Source organism: Cetorhinus maximus, chromosome 27 (assembly GCF_964194155.1).
Source record: "Cetorhinus maximus chromosome 27, sCetMax3.hap1.1, whole genome shotgun sequence".
In the NCBI taxonomy this organism is placed as follows: Eukaryota; Metazoa; Chordata; class Chondrichthyes; order Lamniformes; family Cetorhinidae; genus Cetorhinus; species Cetorhinus maximus.
This window is the reverse complement of record NC_135905.1, coordinates 2,200,300-2,216,706: the sequence shown is the minus strand read 5'-3', so window position 1 is coordinate 2,216,706 and position 16,407 is coordinate 2,200,300. Positions and strand designations below refer to the sequence as shown.

The 16,407-nt window shown below is 44.8% G+C and overlaps 1 protein-coding gene across 5 annotated transcripts in view; it reads right to left on the bottom strand.

Moving 5' to 3' along the window:
• The window catches only part of tbrg1 (transforming growth factor beta regulator 1), a 103,610-nt gene that overhangs the window by 39,974 nt on the left and 47,229 nt on the right, over positions 1-16,407 (bottom strand). For 4 of the 5 annotated variants that reach the window (XM_078530533.1, XM_078530534.1, XM_078530536.1 and 1 more), the window contains 4 exons: positions 13,844-13,906; positions 7,510-7,749; positions 6,781-6,851; positions 6,071-6,312 (listed from right to left, as the gene is read on the bottom strand). In XM_078530533.1, the coding sequence (XP_078386659.1) occupies positions 6,071-6,312; positions 6,781-6,851; positions 7,510-7,749; positions 13,844-13,906 (616 nt within the window). The remainder of the gene's footprint in view (positions 1-6,070; positions 6,313-6,780; positions 6,852-7,509; positions 7,750-13,843; positions 13,907-16,407) is intronic. The other variant, XM_078530537.1, reaches the window with a different exon arrangement.

Below are 16,407 nucleotides of genomic sequence, written 5' to 3'. Positions count from 1 at the left end.
GAGTAAAGCTCCCTCTACACTGTCCCCATCAAACACTCCCAGGACAGGTACAGCACGGGGTTAGATACAGAGTAAAGCTCCCTCTACACTGTTCCCATCAAACACCCCCAGGACAGGTACAGCACGGAGTTAGATACAGAGTAAAGCTCCCTCTACACTGTCCCCATCAAACACCCCCAGGACAGGTACAGCACGGGGTTAGATACAGAGTAAAGCTCCCTTCACACAGTTCCCATTAAACACACCCGGGTTAGGAACAGCAGAGGTGTCTGAGCAGATAGCTTGGCTCATCCCTCTTGCTATGTGCTCAGATACCAAAACTACTTGGAGCCCTTGTGAGATGTGTATTGAGTTATATCAGGACATGAGTCTGGATTTGAACTTCTTATATATTCTGTCTGAATTTAAAAAATAAAAACCAAGCTAAAAGACAAAAATGTTTGTCAACATCTGGGTGACAGCAAAAGGACGTAGCAGCAGGAGATTCTTTCAACCATTGGGTCTGTCCACCATTCAATGGGATCATGGCTGATGTGTGACCTTAATCTGTCGGCACCCCTACCTCCCCCACCTTTACCCCATATCCCTTAATAACTAAATAGTAACAAAAGTCTATAAATCTCAAATTTAAAATTAGCAATTGATCTTGCATTAATTTCTATTTACAGCAGAGAGTTCCAAACTTCTACCATCCTGTATGTAAAAGTGTTTCCTGACTTCACCCCTGAAAAGAGTGCCTCTAATTTTAGCCTATTCCCCCTGGCCCTGGACTCCCCAACCAGCAGAAAGTTCCTGAAATAAGTAGGGAGACAGGGAATACACTAACTTTTGTTGTACCAGGAGGGAAATAGGAAGCAATGCCATGGACATTACTAGCAAATACCCTTTGACAACAAGCAAACAATACAGTCCAGTCCTACTCAGGTCCTCTCCTCCAACTCTTTTTCTGGTTCGCTGATGACTCTCTTGGTGCCACTTCTGCTTCTCAGCCCAAACTGAAAAATTTCATCAACACTGCTTCAAATTTCCACCCCTCCCTCAGCTTCACATGGTCCACCTGCAGTTCTCCCTCCCCCCATCGCTGTAATCTCCCCCAGTCCCACAAACTCTGAGATATCTGCGTTCCTCTAATTCTGGCTTCTTGTGCATTCCCAATAATCATTGCCCCATCGTTGGCAGCCAAGCCTTCAGTTGCCTAGACCCCAAGCTCTGGAATCCCTTCCCTACGTCTCTTTATCTGGCTTCCCTCCTTTACAACACTTCTTAAAACCTACCTCTTTTGGTCATGTCACCCGATAATCCTTATGTGGTTTGGTCTCATACTTTGCTTCATAATTTCTGCTGTGAAGTGTCTTGAGATGTTACATTAGATTAAATGCACTAAGTTGTTGTTGTCCTTCTTCGCTTCCCTTTCTCGACTTCTCTGTCTCCATTTCTGGGGATAGATTCTTCATCAATTGCGACCATTAGCCCACTGACTCCCATATCTGCCTTGACTACACTTCCTCACAGCCCGCTTCCTCTGAGGGCTCTATCCCATTCTTACATGTTCTTCTTTATCACATCGGTTCTGATGAAGCAACCTTCCACACCAGTGCTTCCAATATGGTTTCCTTGTTCTTCAACCAAGGATTCTCCCTCTCCCCATGGTTGACAGGGCCCTCGACCGCATTCACTTGGTTTCTCACACATCTGCTCTCACCCCTCTGCCAATCCCACCACTCCCAGAGCCAGCATTGGGTTCCCCCTGCCCTTACCTGCCACCTCACCAACCTCTGTATTCAACCTCTCATGTTCCGCCATGTCCATCAGCAATGGCACCATGTGCCAAACGCACCTTCTCCTCCCCACCACTTCCAGCATTCCGGACACACTGTTCCCTCTACAACACCTCGTCTACTCCTCAATACCCCCAATACCTACCCACAGTGCCATTGTATCAAATGCAGGAGATGCAACATCTTTCCTTTCATCTCCTCCCTTCCCATTGTCCAGGGCCCCAAACCCTGCTTGCAGATGAAATGATGATTGGATTTCACTGTTCACGAGGCTGTTTCCTCTACACTGGGGAGACCAAGTACAGACTGGCTACTGCTTTGCTGCACAACTCTGAGCTTCTGGTCATCTTCCATTTAATTCTCTGCCCTACTCCCATTCTGATCTCTCCATTTTTGGCTTCCTACACTGTTTCAATGAAGTTCAAAGAAGGACAGCATTTCATCAGGCACTTTACAGCCTTCGAGACTCAGTACTGAGTTCAACAATTTCAGATCATATCATTCAGATCATTCTTTCAGAGGGTAGCTGTTGGTAACGATTCTGTTATTCCCACTTCCACCTCCATCTTTTGTTTCTTTACTTGTCCCATCCCCTTTTGTCTTACACCATCATCCCTTTTGTCGTTTAATCTCTCCAGCCTTCCGGCCTATCACATACCTTCTCTTTTGCCCTTTCTGCACCCACCCCACTCCTTTTATTGCCTCTGTACTTGCTTGAAATAGGTTTCATTTCTGCCTTTTCCCAGGTCTGATGACAGGCCACTGATGTGAAACATTAACACTGCTTCTCTCCACAGATGTTGCCAGACCTGCTGAGTATTTCCAGCATTTTCTGTTTTTAATAACAGAATACAGGGAATAGGTTAAACTTTGACGACAGTGAGATCAGTGAGGAATCTGCAGAATTCCTTACCTCTCTGTATACCTCAGGACCCAGACCCCTTCCCAGATCCACCAATGGCCACATTTCTCTCTTTCGAGAAGAGACAGCAGTATGTGATGTCCTGGTCCCAGCAAAGCAGCAGTACAGAGCTCCAGCCCATAGACAGGTCTGGACTGGATCACTGACCGGCGCTGTTTGTCTCTTCTCTCGAATGGACACGCCTCCTGCTAGAATTCTCCCACCATGTTAAAGAGACAGGTATCCTCCCTGTTGCTTTCAAGGAAACTATGATCACACTAATGCACCAAATAGGTACAGACCTATAACCCAGCTCAACACTAAGTTTATGATGCTGGTCAATGTCTGCCCACAGGATTGGACACTGGCACCTTGGTCTGGTGCACACTGGCTAAATGCTTTTACCCATTCCAGAATTGCCACCAGGCACCGTACTCAATGAGTTGCATTACTCCAACAACGTTCACTTGTAATCATTGATACTCTCCCAGCTTGTGCTTCATCATATTGCCTTTCCCTTGGCAACATCGCATTTTCCATCTGTCCAGGGAGGAAACAAGGATGCTCCAATCAGGCCTCCTCTTCGCCCTCATAATAACGTTCCTGGCAGCAAGGCGAGATCAAGCACTGATATCCACGGAGTGAAGGCTGCGGAGCTGAACACAAAGTGTCACTGTACGCTGGTGTCATCTTCCTCCCCCACCCAACTCCCTAATCATTTTCAAAACAAATCTGGAGTTTGGCCAGTGCTAGCACACAGGGTGAATTCTGGGCATCCCCACAGAGACTCACAAGTCATGTTGCTTTGGGTGGTCAGTGCCTCATGTGACATGTCTTGGGACAATCATTGCTCCCAAACTATCTACCCTCCACAAAAGAATCTTTCCTCCCAGCCGCCCCCCACCCCTTCCAATATAAATAATGACCTGGGCAGGTGGAACAATCTACCTTGCGAGTTGGATCCAACGCGGAATAATATTTTGCTCAGGTATATGCAGGAGTTTTTTTCACTGCCACTAACAGCAGTATTCTTAGTTCACCCCAGCCTATCTCAGAATCCGCTCAATGCTCTCTATTGTCTTTTATATTGGGAGTTCATTGTGTTGGCAGCCTGGAAACTGGCAATGTGACAGTAACGTTCCTGGTGACTGACAGGGTGACTGCGTGACCCCTGGTGACTGACAGGGTGACAAGGTGACCCCCCAGTGACTGACGGTGACAACACAGCCCCTGGTGACTGACAGGGTGACAAGGTGACCCCCCAGTGACTGACGGTGACAACACAGCCCCAGGTGACTGCGCAGTCTCTGGTAGCTTGTAAGCAGTTTGTCGAGCTGTGGGTGGAGAGGGAAGTTTAAACCACCTGTTACAATCACTGAGCTTTCTCTGTGGATTAACATTTGGGGCATAGACACCAAGTGTTGTGATAAAGTGTCAACTAGTGTGAACATTTACCAGGATGCAGCCACTGACTTTCCCTGGGATGGTCAGTGTTAGGATTCTCTCCTGTTTCTCCCTCAGATTAAACGGGAATGGAGACAATTGCCAAAGGTATTCTTTGATTCACAAGGATGATACCAGGAGTGACAGGAGCTAGAAAAGGCTGATGGCTGGACCTCTGTTCTCCTGAAGAGAGAAAACTGAGGTGTGACCTGATAGAGGTCTTTAGCATTATGAATAAGTTAGACATAGAGAAAATGTTTCCATTGTGGGAAAGTTCAAACTAGGGATTTGAAATACAAGATAGTCGCTAATAGGGAATTCAGGAGAAACTTCTTTACCCAGAGAACAGTGAAAACTAGCATTCACAACGAGTGGCTGAATTTAATAAGCATTAGTATTTAAAGGGAAGCTAGAGAAGTATATGAGGGAGAAAGGAATAGAACACGCTGCCAAGGTGGATGAAGGCTTGTGTGCAGCATAACTACCAGCATAGATTAGTTGGGCTGAGTGGCCTGTTTCCATGCTGTAGACTTAATTAAGGGTAATCCTCACAATACCCAGGGAGATAATCTGGAGTTCAGCCAGGGTCAAAGTTACATTATTGAAGTTTGCTTTGGGGCTCTGTTCTATTCTGTATGGTGATGTGCCATTTAGTTGGACATGGAATCCACAGGGCCAATAGACATGAGTGTTTCCTTCAAATAGGAGGGAACAATCTCTAAACTGGGCCATCTAGGAAACCAACAACGTGGGAAATATCTTCCCTAAACCCCGAGAGGTGACCCAAATGGAGACGGACTGACTCCCTCCCCCTCTTCTTCACCAAAAGATATGGCCCCCCCAGCCTCAGCTGCAAGTTTGTTCTGGAGAGAGATGTGTGTGGAATGAATGGAGGTGGCATGTTTCACCATGGCAGCATCTAGCAGTATCTCCTATGATTTAAAATTCAGAATGAGGAACCTTTCCCAATGACTAGCAGAGTGAGGATGCACAGTCCCTGCAACACTGAGCCTTTCAGACCAAGAGGTCCCAAATACTGTGGTGTGTAAGCACAACATCTGGGCTGCTACAAGTGGTCTCATCACCCTTGGACAGAGAATGATCTTTCAGGGTTCATCCTCCTGATTTCTATCCAGTGACTCCTGTTGGAAAGTGCTAGCTCTGATCCCACCCCCCTGTCCACCCCAAGGTAAAATAGTCACCTGCGACCCACTCCCTAGTCTCATAGGCAAAGGATAGTAACAGATGCAAGTACCAGAGAGCTGGCAACATCCACAGGACGGCAGATTCCGAACAGGAGAAAACTGGTGGGAAAACCATCTTTTGGAGAAGTCAAATGACAGGAATACTGAAAGTGTCTGCAGCACTGCTTTCAAAACAGAATCTCCATTGTCGACAATAACAGGACCTACCCCAAGGCACAGAGCAAAGACTGGGGGGTAATGAGGCTCCACAGGAGACCTCAGCAGCTCAGTGACAGCGCAGGGGCTCTCCAAACCTTTCATGGATTTATTCTGCAGCTGCGCTAAAAGCCGCCTCTCACTGACCTTGCTGTCCTTCTGCTCCACCATCCCTGCCCCTTGAAGCCTCTTTACCAACCTCCCACTTCGTGTCTTGACAAGCTGCCCTTCCCTGCTTGGCCTGCATCTGAAACAGTGACTCCTGTGTCTGTGTCTGTTCCGCCTCTAATATTAGAAGGATGTGCAGAGCAGTGCCTGGGACAGGCAAAACGGTAGTTTTTGTAATCGAGCTGCTAAAGGAAGCTGCACTCCATGCTCAATGAGGTTACGTGATCTGTACTAACTCCTGACGCTCTGCTGGAATTGCACAGTCAGCAGCAGTTACATTAAACACATGCTCTGCTTTCTGACACCAACTTGCAACCATTGTGCATCAAACAAGCACACTGGTCACTCCCGCAGTGCATACAGGTTACCCAAAGGCTTACCATCATCTTTGCCATTATCTTTTTCTTTGTCTCTTTTGTCTTTCTTGGACTTTTTCCCCACCGCCTCCTCTCCAACTGAAGTACTGGTAACTGGTGTTGTGGGGAGGTTTGACACTCCTGGCACTTGGTTGGTTCCTCCAGGGACATTGTACATGGGAGGGGTGAGCACAGCGCTGGTGGGTCCTGCAAGGTCAGTCCCATCAGTTAAGTTCTGGTGCTGCAATAGCCTCTTTAATAGGAACCTAAGGTGCATTTAAAGAGAGATGGACAACATCATGGCTAGAAACATCCGGTTTATGTATCAGCAATTCAACTAGATAAATGAGTTTGTGAAATGGAGGAGAGAAAAATGGAAAATTACAAATCCTGCTGATTTCAAAAGTATATTCTTTTGAGAAAAGTCCATTGACAGACTAACAGCTTCTTATATGAATATTGTCTTTGAAGAATGAATAAATGCAACGTTTTAAAATTTCAAATGCTTTGGTAAAACAATTTTACAGTTCAAAAGGCAAGGTACTTTAACACTTTAGACACAAACATCCACAAAGGTTGTAGCTCACTGTAAATTTTCAATTAGTACCACCCATTTTTGGTTCAGTACTGAGTGTAACCATTTTTACCCTAATCTGTCCACACGACAACCAGTCAGCCACGATCGGAGGCAGCTAAAACATAAAGCATAAATACCAGATGAAAATATCCCTTACCGTCTTTCCTCTTTAGTTTGGATGAATTTCTGCTCTATGTAAGCAATTTCATCGCAGAGAGCTGCATTCTCCTGAAAGATACAGACATCACAGCCATAAGGAGGCTGGTAAAGATAGGTCACTTTGTACTGAACTTAGAAACGTGCATCCTTCCTGCTCTACTCCCTCACAGAATGTTTCCCATGTTTGACAACATAGTCTACATAAAACAGCAGCTAAAATGCTTGCTAGAACCTCAGTGACTTATAATTTGGGGCTTTTACAGTTAAGCGTTTCTCAGGTTCAGCACCACCAGTCCATTCTACACATAGCCCTGCTGCTCCCTCTGAGTTAAAGTACATCGATTCTGCACAAAAATCTCAGTAAACGATAGCAAGGACCAAGAATCTTAAACAAGAACAGAAAATGGTGGAAAAACTCAGCAGGTCTAACAGCATCTGTGGAGAGAAAAGAAACAGTTAAGGTTTCGCGTCCGTATGGCTCTTATTCAAGAATCTTAACCTTGGTTCCTGAAATGTGTCGTGTCTTTTTCACGAGGTGACTTGATGCACATACTTACCAGACCAAAGCTTAGGCCTGATTCAATTTATTAATTTTCACAAGCAGGGAGCAGTACAACACAATGAAATGTATATTATTATCTTTACATAAAATAATAAAGACTGGCAATAACCACACACTCCTGCTTCCAGTCCAACAATGCTGCTCAAAATCAGTGCAGATACTCACAAAAATCAGAGCTTTCACAGTTTTCCGCAGCCTGAGGTATTTAATCTTATACTTTTCATTCAGGGTCTTCTTCAGAACCTTCTTCAGTTTGGGTTTTGACTCCTGGAATATGGCAGGGGAAGGGAAGTTGGAGAGATGGTCCATTAACTGAGGATTCGGATACTCAGGCGGGTGAGTCACTGGCACGAGGAAGGGCTGAGTCGGGTAGCTCTGGAGAAGTTGCTGCCGTTCTTTCTCCGTCTAGAAGGCAAAATTCGACCATTTTAGAAGAAATAGGTTTTCTTGTCCGTCATTACCTTGTCTCTATCACTGCAAAAGGCAAGTTTTCTCTGATGATGCTCCTGTAAAGTGCTTTACTATATTAAAGGTGCTATATAAATGCATTGCTGTTGTAAGGGTGTACTAGTTTGCAGGTCAATATTTTTGATGGGGCTAATCATTGAAAATTGAAAGAAATTATCTTCAAAAGCTGCTCGTTTAAAAGTGATATCGGATACCTGTCCATTTTTTTCTTCCTCCTTAAAACTGTTGACTGAGGATCAGACAGCCATCAGCTAATGCCAGTGCTCTGGGCGTCGTGACCCAGTGGCTGGATATTGCACATGTGTCAACAGGCTATTTAACCACGGAGCGTGTCACACCTGAGCCCGTACTGTCCTCACCCGTTGCCGGTGCTGTGAATTTTCCAGCAGTGGTCACAGGACTGCCCTTCAAGGTAGTCTGATTGCTTTTCCTCAGCCGGTAGACTACACGTAGCCACAGACACCATCTACAGTTAGGACCCAATCCAACACCAGCCACAGGTCTATATTTGCAGGCCTGATGAGATTTGATGGGTTGTTTAAATCGTTGCCAACAGTGAGTTGCAGCATCCCCAGATTTACAGCAGAAATATTATATCTTGTACTATACACAACACAGTTAATCTCTTGTGATACTGGTCACTCACAGAAACTAATCTCTTTCTGTAATCATCTCTCTACACCTTTCCCAATCTCTATTTCTTTTGTGTGCCACACACTCTCACTCTTTTGATGTACCACATTTTTCTCAATGTGCTATCACTCGGTAAAATGTTCCTTTACTGGTCTACTCAATTTCAATCTCTGATTCTGCTCTAGGGTTTATGGTATACAGGATGATCAATGCGATACTCCAACATAAGCAATTGAAGGAGAAGGTGGGATGTGGCTTGGAGGAAGCAAGAGGCAAGAGAGTGTGGTTTAGGGCTGGCTAGTTTCTGGAGTAGTCACGGCATAAACGAACTTACTGGCTGGGGTGTGAAGCCTTGGGAGCAATGTTGGGTGGTGCAGGATGCAGAGTGTTCTGGGAAGAGCCAAGGAGGAAACTGAGAAGACTCAGGGGGTTAGGGAGACCTGGTGGGATGCTGGAGATTGAGGGGATTCTGAGGACTGGGATATGGGAGAAATGGAGTGGTTTAGAGTACGGGAGTGCTAGGCAGCCACGTCCAGACCTGAAAAGGGCCCAGTCTACCTCAAATTACTCTGGAAGGGTAAGGCATCCCAAAAATCTGAACAATGGGTGAAGATGGAATGTAATGTGGGAAAATGTGAACTTGTCCACTTTGGCAGGAAGAATAAAAAAGCAGTAAATTATTTGAATGGAGAAAGACTGCAGAAATCTACAGTACAGAGGGATCTGGGTGTCCTGGCACAAGAATCACAAAATGTTAGTATGCAGGTGCAGCAAGTATTAAGGAAGGCAAATGGAATGTTGGTGTTTATTGCAAAAGGAATCGAGTATTAAAGTAGGGAAGTGCTGCTACAGCTGTACAAGGCCTGAGTGAGATTGCATCTGGAGTACTGTTTTGGTCTCCTCACTTAAGGATATAGCTGCATTGGATGCAGATCACAGAAGGTTCACTCAACTGACTCCTGGGATGAAGGGGTTATTCTATTTCGGAAAGGTTGAGCAGGTTGGGCCTATACCCATTGGAGTTTTGAAGAATGAGAGGTGAGAAGAAATCTTTTCTCTCAAAGGGTCGTTAGTCTGTGGAAGTTTCTTCCCCAAGACAGCAGTGGAGGCTGGGTGATTGAACGTATTCAAGGCTGCCTTAGATTTTTGATCAACAAGGGAGTCAAGGGTTACGGAGGGACAGACAGGAAAATGGAGCTGAGGTTGCAATCAGATCAGCTACGATCTTGTTGAATGATGGAGCAGGCTCGAGAGGATGAATGGCCTACTCTTGCTCCTAATTATTGTGTTCTTGATGCACAATAGTTCCATGGTGCATTCTCCAGGGTAACACCTCGACCTATCAGAGTCAACTTGCCAACTAATCAGCACCCTTTTCTCATGTTGCTTCCATTGAAATTTGGTATTCTTGCATCTGTCCTATGAATGCAAAACAAAAAGCTTCAACAACTAGTCTCTTTTATCAGCAATATTAGAGATTTGAGCAATGATGAAGCAGCATGTGGGAGCCCTGGAGAGGAATGGGGTCTTGTCCTTACTGGCAGGCACATCGAATTCTGCTAGAGCCTGGAGTAAAACGTTCTGTATTCATATTTCTACACCTGCCTTCACTCACTTATGACCATCCTAGACAATAACAAAAATTCAGCACTTCTCAATTTTTTCACAGTGTCAGCAGAAAACTCTCATCCTCTTCCACCCTTCTTGTCTCCAAAATAGTCTCACTTGTTCCTGTTTCACTTCTGCACATTCCCTCTAACTTTCTAAAAGAAAAGACTTGCAATTATACAGTATCTTTCATGACCTTGGGTGTCCCAAATTGCTTTTTTTTATTCGTTCATGGGATGTGGGCATTGCTGGCTAGGCCAGTATTTATTGCCCATCCCTAGCTGCCCTTGAGAAGGTGGTAATGAGCTGCCTTCTTGAACCGCTGCAGTCCATGTGGTGTAGGTACACCCACAGTGCTGTTAGGGAGGGAGTTCCAGGATTTTGACCCAACAACAGTGAAGGAACGGCGATATATTTCCAAGTCAGGATGGTAAGTGACTTGGAGGGGAACTTCCAGGTGATGGTGTTCCTAAGTATCTGCTGCCCTTGTCCTACTAGGTGGTAGTGGACTTGGGTTTGGAAGGTGCTGTTAAAGGAGCCTTGGTGTGTTGCTGCAGTGCATTTTGTAGATGGTACACACACTGCTGCTACTGTGTGTTGGTGATGGAGAGAAGTGTAAGTGGACGATGGGGTGCCAATCAAGCAGGCTGCTTTGTCCTGATTAGTGTCAAGCTTCTTGAGTGTTGTGGGAACCGCACTCATCCAGGCGAAATGGGGAGTATTCCATCACACTCCTGACTTGTGCCTTGCAGATAGTGGACAGGCTTTGGGGAGTCAGGAGGTGAGTTACTCATCGCACGATTCCCAGCCTCTGATCTGCTCTTGTATCCACAGTATTTATATGGCTAGTCCAGTTCAGTTTCTGGTCAATGGTAACCCCCAGGATGTTGATAGTGGGGGATTCATCGATGGTAACGCCATTGAATGTCAAGGAGCGATGGTTAGATTCTCTCCTGTTGGAAATGGTCATTGCCTGGCATTTGTTTGGTGTGAATGTTACTTGCCATTTGTCAGCCCAAGCCTGGATATTGTCCAGGACTTGCTGAATTTGAACATGGACTGCTTCAGTATCTGAGGAGTCGTGAATGGCACTGAACATTGTGCAATCATCAGCGAACATCCCCACTTCGGACTTTATTTTGGAGGAAAGGTCATTGATGAGACCAATTTGCAGCCAATGAAATTCTTCTGATGTGTGCTCACTATTATAATGTAGGAAACGCAGAGCCAATTTGAGTCTAACAAACTCCCAAAAATAGCAATAAGATATTTAACCATATAACCTATTTTACTGATATTATTTGGGGGTTAAATAATGTCCAGGACACTAGGAGAACTATTTTACTCCTATAAATATTGCCACGGGATCTTTTAGTTCCACCTGAAAAGAGAGATGGAGCCTCAGTTTAATCCCTCATCCAAAAGGCAGCTTCTTCAATGGTGCAGCACTCCCTCAGTACTGCACAACAAGAGTCAGCTTAGAGTCTGTGCCCAGGGCTCTGGGGTGGAAACTGAACCTACAACCTTCCGACAAATAGACAAGACTGAATCATATCTGACACATCCTAACTCACCCTCCTTCATTCATTCGCTTGCTCCCCTCAACTAATTCTAATTTGCTCCAGTTTCCCTTCTTTTAGACTAGTCTTTCATTTTCTGGTCTCTTTCAAGCGTCTCCTCTCCTATCATGATCTCCTCATGCAGCTCTAGCATTGCCTGGAAGCACTCTGGAAGGGTGGGTCAAGGATGCGATGAGCAAGATGACCAGCAGGCGCACAGACAGGCAAGTGGGGGAGCAAGAGGTTCTGAAGAAGACATGAACAGGGAACTGCATTAAGTCACAGAAAGAAGTGGGTTGTTGGAAGTTCATCATAAGCTGTGGGTAAGGTCAAAATGAAGTGCATGGCGGTTTCCATGTCTGGTGGGGGAGGGGTGTGGGATGCATAGGGAATAAATAATATAATTATTTAAACTCCAGACAATAACTCAAATGGAGCTCAAGGAGTAGGTCTGAGAATGTTTTTCTAGGGACTTACAACATTGTATGGGCAACGCTATGAGCCAGGAAGAACACTCGATTCTGAAGTGTTTCTTAGGTTCTACGTATTTTCACATGGGTATGTTTTCAGGTAACTGAAATTTCCAGTGATGACTAAAGCATTTATTCACCAATCTGATTGGTTGCTTACTGCCATTTGCCAATTCACAATTGCTACTTTGAAAAAAAACCAAGTGATTTGATTGCTCTGTTTTTAGCCACTGATTTATTCCCTATTGGCACTGATGCAACTGAACCGATCCTGATTGGTTCATATTTAGTGAGCCAAATAATCAACCAATCAAGTCACAGGAAGGCTTCTTTCCACCAATCACGAAGCCGTGTCCTAATCACGTAACTCTGAGATGTGATCATTTTTGGCAGGTTCTTGGAGAGCTGATGCACACACGGAGTTTGGAGTTCGCACAGTGGATCAAGTGGAGACAATGTGAAGGAAATCATTTTACTGGGGATTTTATTTTTATATTCATTCTCAGGACGTGGACGTCACTGGAAAGACCGGCATTTATTACCCGTCTCTAACAATTGAGTGACTTGCCCAGCCATTTCGGGGGGTAGTTAACAGTCAATCACTTTAACGGGGAACTGGAGTCACGTATAGGCTAGTAAGGTAAACATGATTTGTAAACCAGTCCAGTTCTCACAACAACCAAAACGGTTTTATATTTTCTTACGCAGATACCAGATTTTATTTTTCTGGATTTTTAAGCTGAATATTCTCAAAGTGGCATGATTGGATTTGTAAGGTTTTATAAATATAGTCAGGGAAAGTGAGTGGCTCAGGGAAATCTGGGCCCATTAAAGATGCAGGTGATACTGTCATTAACAAGAAGGAATGACAGAATTACTCAATGAAGATTTTGAGTCTACGCAGCAGGGAAGGGGATAGAACACTAGTTGTTCAAGAGAAATTAAAGATAAATCAAGGGGAGGAATTTATTGGGTTAATATAAGTAACAAAAAAAGGTAATAGATTAAATGAGACTTAGACAAATCTCCAGGACTGGGCAGTTTGCACTCCAGGTTATTCAAAGAAGTAGCTGAGAAAATTGCAGTTATTCTTAATAATCTTCCAAAACTCTTGATTTGAGAATTGCATTAGATTAGAAAATTATAAAGGTCACTGGGTTAGTTAGTCAGGGTCGGAGAGAATGGTACTGGGGGTGAGGGACTTAGTTATGTAGAGAGACTGGAAAAGCTGGATTTGTCCTGCTTACAGTACGACGGTTAAGAGGAGAGTTGATGGAGGTGTTGAAAATCATGAACTAAAGAGGAACTGTTTCCAATGGCAGAATGTTTGATAACCAGAGGGTAACCCCCATGAGAATTTGTAGCAACATGAGAAAACATTTTATTAGTTTTACATAGTGAGTTGTTGCGATCTGGAATAGATGGTTGAAGCAGACGCCAACAGCATTATTCAAAAGAACTGAATTAATATTTGAAGGGAAGAAAATATACAGGGTCATGGGTGACAGCCCTTTAATTAGTAAGAGGTGGGATTTCCCTCTGTCTCCCAGAGCTCATCCTGCCTCCCAGAACTGCTGGCCAATCAGAATCTGGCAGCGCTCCACAATGGCCAAGCGTTTCCAGGACCTGCAGGATTTTTGTTTTATGTTTCAAACCCATGGAAAGCACCCCAGTCAATGCCTCCGGGAGAGGAGGGGAAAGGGGAAGAAAATGTTAAAAAAACAAGCCACAGCAATTAAAATAACCCGAGTTCCCACTTACCAACAGAGCAAAGACCCCGTTCCTGTTCTCCAGTCTCTTGAACCGTCTGCTGCCTTTCTGAGTCTGTAAGACAGTAAATACACTGACACTCAACACAACATCCGATCACCCCCGAAAACAACAGCTCTTAGACCCGGACTGCAGCCTCATTCAAAAAACAATTCATTTAAACTGGGTGCAATTCAACAAGGGTCAGGAAACGTCACAAAGAATCGAATCATGGGAGCATTTAAAGAAATATCATCCATTTCCACATCTGGTGCTCAGGGATAAGTTGTCTTCCCTAACTTGGAAAAGTCGGTGTTTTTAAAAGCCATGGAGGATGTTAATGCAGATGTAGAGCAGATCTGTCTGTAAATGTAAAGAGTTGAGAAACAATTGTCTCAATTTAAAAACTGTCCATCTATAGAACTGGTGAACTTGGCTGGCATTGAAAGAGCAAATGGGTAAACAGCGATCTAGGGGCACAAATACACGCATCGCTAAACAACATGAGTTATATAACAAGATCATAAAGAAAGCAAACCGAGCATTTATTTCCAGAGGCACAGAATTGAAAAGTAAATAAGTTACGTTAACTTGTACCAAACCTTGGGCCCAATTCTGCTCACCTTATATAAGAGATACAGGGGCACTGGGGATGGAGCTGAAAAGATTCAAAAAGATGAGATCAGAAATGTGAAGAAGGTATACCTATCAGAAAAGAATGAACACGCGCTTGTTTTCTCTTGAAAAATTAAGGCTAAGGGGTCCCCCTATTGGAGGTCTTTCAAATTACGAAGGTTTTGATAGAGTGGATACTGAGAGAATGTTTCCCCTTGTGGGGAAGAGCAGAACGAGAGGCTGCCAATATAAGATAGTCATCAAGAAATCCAATCGGGAATTCAGAAGAAACTTCTTTACCCAGAGAATGGTGAGGATGTGGAACTCGTCACCACATCCAGTAATTGAAGCAAACAGTATAGATATATTTATGGGGAAGCTAGGTAAGTGTGTGAGAGAGAAGGAAATACTGAATGATGCTAACAGGGTTAGATGAGGAATGATGGGAGGAGGGCCAAGTGGAACACAAACAGCAGCATAACCTGGCTGGGCCGAATAGCCTGTTTCTGTGCTGTTTATCCTTAGTGATGGTTACCCTGGTGTCTAACATAAGAGGGAGGTGGAAACTCTGAGCAGATCCTAACCACGCAGAATACAGACTCACAGCCCAAACTCCTCACTGACGCTGGATAGCATCCACCCTGAGCATCAAGACAGCTCATCACCACCTTCTCAAGGGCAACTAGGGACGGGCAATAAGTGCTGGACCAGCCAGCGACACCCACATCCTGTGAATAAATGTTTTAAAACTGTGATATCTGCTGCTCCCAAGGGACAGTCAGTGTGGGAATGAGATACAATGACTATTCATGGCAGTTTACAGATAAATATACCAGCCAGTGATCATCTGCAAATCCCAAGCTGCTCAAAGTGGTGCAGCCAATGGCCAACTCCCATATGAACAGAACTGAGAATTTTATAAAGCTGGGTTTCACTCAAATGATCTGCTACGCACAGATAAAGCAACATCTGTTTTATTAACTGTCAGCTGATGATGGTGAGAAACACTTTCATGTCTCAGTTAAAAATGAAATGAATGAAGTGGAAACACTATTCTCATGGTCCTCATGTCCCAAAGCATCTAAAGAGCTGCTTTTACCACCCAGGTGAAGCATTGTTTGTGTGGCCCTCACCCTGACATCTGACTGCTGATGCCACTCTCTGTAGATGAAAATCAAGGTTCCCAAAGACGTGCTTGGGTACAGAAATTCCAAACTGCCAGAGAGAGTGTGTAAAATCTGCAATCAGCGCTCACCATTACTGGATGGGGATAGCAACCTTGCTAAGGAATCTTGTTCTGTAGGTGTTAAGGTGTTAAAAGTTACTCGAGTGAACATAGTTAGATTCACACCAATATATTGCACAGCAACTGGCAGAACACTTTACCGCTTTTGGTGGTCAACATACAGCTGAGAGGTCACAGGGACTCTGCACAGTTACTGTTCCATGTCTCACTGAGCCACAGTTCTCAGCTTTCTAGTTCTAGGGCAGCGGTTCCCCAACTGGGGTCACCGAAACAGTGAACGCGGTCACACGTTCCCTCTCTCCTCTGAGAATGCACCCCACATTGGCACCAAGGCCCAGGCGGCGTGTGGCCCTGCCCTTGTCCTGCTCACCTCTCAGTCTCTCTCTCTCCCTCCCTCTCTCTCCCCAGGCCATGGGACCTTGCCTACAGCTGCTTCACTTAATCTCGAATCCGCTTCACTGGATCCCAGGACCTGGCCCCACCTCGTACCCAGCTGCTGAACATCTGACCTCAACCCTGTCACTGTTTAACAACCTGGGTTCCAACATAAGCCATCTCAAGACCCTCAACCTGCATTTCTGCTGCTTCCCGCCCACGATCCATGAACTGGAGTGGCTCGGGTGATGTGATGAACTGGTGAATACATAAAACAATCATATTTTTACAAAGCGCTTTAAAAACACATTTTAAAAATTTATATGTTGATCTATATTAT